At 56.9% G+C, this 2091-nt stretch overlaps 1 protein-coding gene across 1 annotated transcript in view; it reads right to left on the bottom strand.

Moving 5' to 3' along the window:
* Positions 1 to 2091, bottom strand: part of Chrna3 (cholinergic receptor, nicotinic, alpha 3 (neuronal)) — a 24062-nt gene that overhangs the window by 20502 nt on the left and 1469 nt on the right. The window contains exons 2-4 of the mRNA XM_013011947.1: positions 1977 to 2090; positions 1829 to 1873; positions 354 to 463 (exon numbers count right to left, since the gene is read on the bottom strand). Of these exons, the coding sequence (XP_012867401.1) occupies positions 354 to 463; positions 1829 to 1873; positions 1977 to 2090 (269 nt within the window). The remainder of the gene's footprint in view (positions 1 to 353; positions 464 to 1828; positions 1874 to 1976; position 2091) is intronic.

Genomic DNA, 2091 nt, shown 5'->3' with positions numbered 1-2091 from the left:
GAGAGTGTCAGTGTCAGCTTCTCCCTTCACTGCTTTCCAAATGAGTGATTCAATGATTATTCACTGGGCGGCCCATGACCAACTCCCCCCCCCCATATCCCCCCTCCCGCCCTCCCCCAGAGCCTCTTTGACCTTCAAGAACCTCATCAATGTCATGGTCTCAGCTACCTGCGCTTTCCCTCTCCCCTTGCACGCTGCTGTGCATAGTAGATGCTCAAGTAATGGCTGCAGCCTAACATGAATCAGCCCTAGAGCTGAAGCCCCCCGAGCCCCCAGCTGTCAGCCCTGATGGGGGCAAAGGACCAACCTGGCCAGTCCCCAAGAGAGAGGGCACCCCGCCCCCAGCACCTTACTTGTTATACAGCACAATGTCGGGCTTCCAGATCTTCTCCACGGGGACCCGCATGAATTCCACCCCTTTGTAGTCTGAGGGGTTCCATTTGAGCTTGTAATCATTCCAGATCTGGGGGAAGAGGGGGTCCGGAAGGACCAGGCTGGCTTCATTCTTTCTGGCACCCCTGCCACCGACCACAGAGTGACCATTTGCTGGCCTGGGGCTGCGTCTGCCAGCTGCCCTACCTCCCACCCTGAGGGGACCCATCCCCCCACAATTCAGACAGCACAGGCCTTGACTAGAGCTATCTGGGGTCACTTCCTGGACTGTAACACTAGTGCTAAACCCATACATTGAGCTCCTGCTGTTTAAATCACTCTTCAGGCCCAGGGTGGTGGGTGACACAAACCCCCGGAATCCCAGCCTAGATTTACATATTGAGAACGCAAAGGGTGACTTTGTCCAAAAAGAATTGTACTTATTCCCTGACTTATGAAATGGTAACTTCTCTGTACAATACCTTAATAATAACAATGAAATTACTATATACTTGTGTATGTTTGTGTGTGTCTTTTTCAGAGAAGTCTTCAAACTCTACTAAGACGATGCCTTCCACGCAAATGCTGGTGCTCACAACTGTAATCCCAGCTACAGCTACGCAGGAGGCTGAGACCTGAGGATTGTGGTTTGAAGCCAGCCTGGCAGGAAAGTCTGTGGAACCCCTACCCCGACCCCCGACCGCCAGTCAGTTGTGGAGTTTGTACTCAGAGCCTGGCAACATTGCTCACAGCTCGCACTCTACCACTGAGCCACTCTTCCCTTTCTAGCATTGGAGATGAGTCTCACGAACTTTCCTGCCTGGGCTAGCTTTGAACTGTGATCCTCAGATCTCAGCCTCCTGAGTATTTTAGCATTGCAGGACTTTTATCTTCAATTAACACCCAAAAAAGCTGAAAGTGGAGCTGTAGCTCAAATGCTAGAGCACTAGCCTTGAGCAAAAGGAACTCAGTGACAGCTCCCGGGCCCTGAGTTCAAGCCCAAGCACTGGGGAAGGAGGGGAAGAAGGGAGGGAAGGAGGGAGGGAGGGAGATGTGGCTCAGTGGTAGAGTGCTTGCCTAGCTGGCATGGAGCCCTGGGTTAGATTCCTCACTACCACATACACAGAAAAAGCTAGAAGTGGTGCTGTGGCTCAAGTGGTAGAGTGCTAGCCTTGAGCAAAAGAAGCTCAAGGACAGCGTCCAGGCCCTGAGTTCAAGTCGCAGGACTGGCCAGGGCAGGGAGGAGGGTGAGGGGGGTGGAGGGGGCTTGAAAGGCTCTTGGGACGGAGCTCTGGACCCCACGGGTGGGGGACAGGTGAGGCCACGGCCACAGGAGGAGCAGGGTCGTGGGGTGCTGGCTAGGGCGCTGGGTCCCCCGGGCGGGTCCCCCGTGAGCGGCCGCAGCTCCGAGGCCCCCCGCCAGGCGGCAGTGTCGAGGCGCCCACCGGCCACGCACCTGTTTGAGCCACAGGTTGGTCTCCATGATCTGATTGACCTCGTCCTGGAGAGGGAGACAGGGAAGCACGGGCGCGGGTGGCTCGGGGCTCTGGAGCCGCCCCCCCCCGCCTCTCCCCGCGCCCCGCACGCCCGCGCCCCGCACTCACCACCTTCACCAGCTGGGACATGGACACCTCGAACTGGATGATCACCGGGTCCGACACGTTGGCCACGGGCCGGATGATCTCGTTGTAGTCGGCGAACAGGTGCTCGAACAGCCGG

The sequence above is a fragment of the Dipodomys ordii genome, unplaced genomic scaffold, assembly GCF_000151885.1.
Source record: "Dipodomys ordii isolate 6190 unplaced genomic scaffold, Dord_2.0 Scaffold15, whole genome shotgun sequence".
In the NCBI taxonomy this organism is placed as follows: Eukaryota; Metazoa; Chordata; class Mammalia; order Rodentia; family Heteromyidae; genus Dipodomys; species Dipodomys ordii.
The sequence above is the reverse complement of the archived record's forward strand: the minus strand, read 5'-3'. Positions and strand labels throughout refer to the sequence as shown.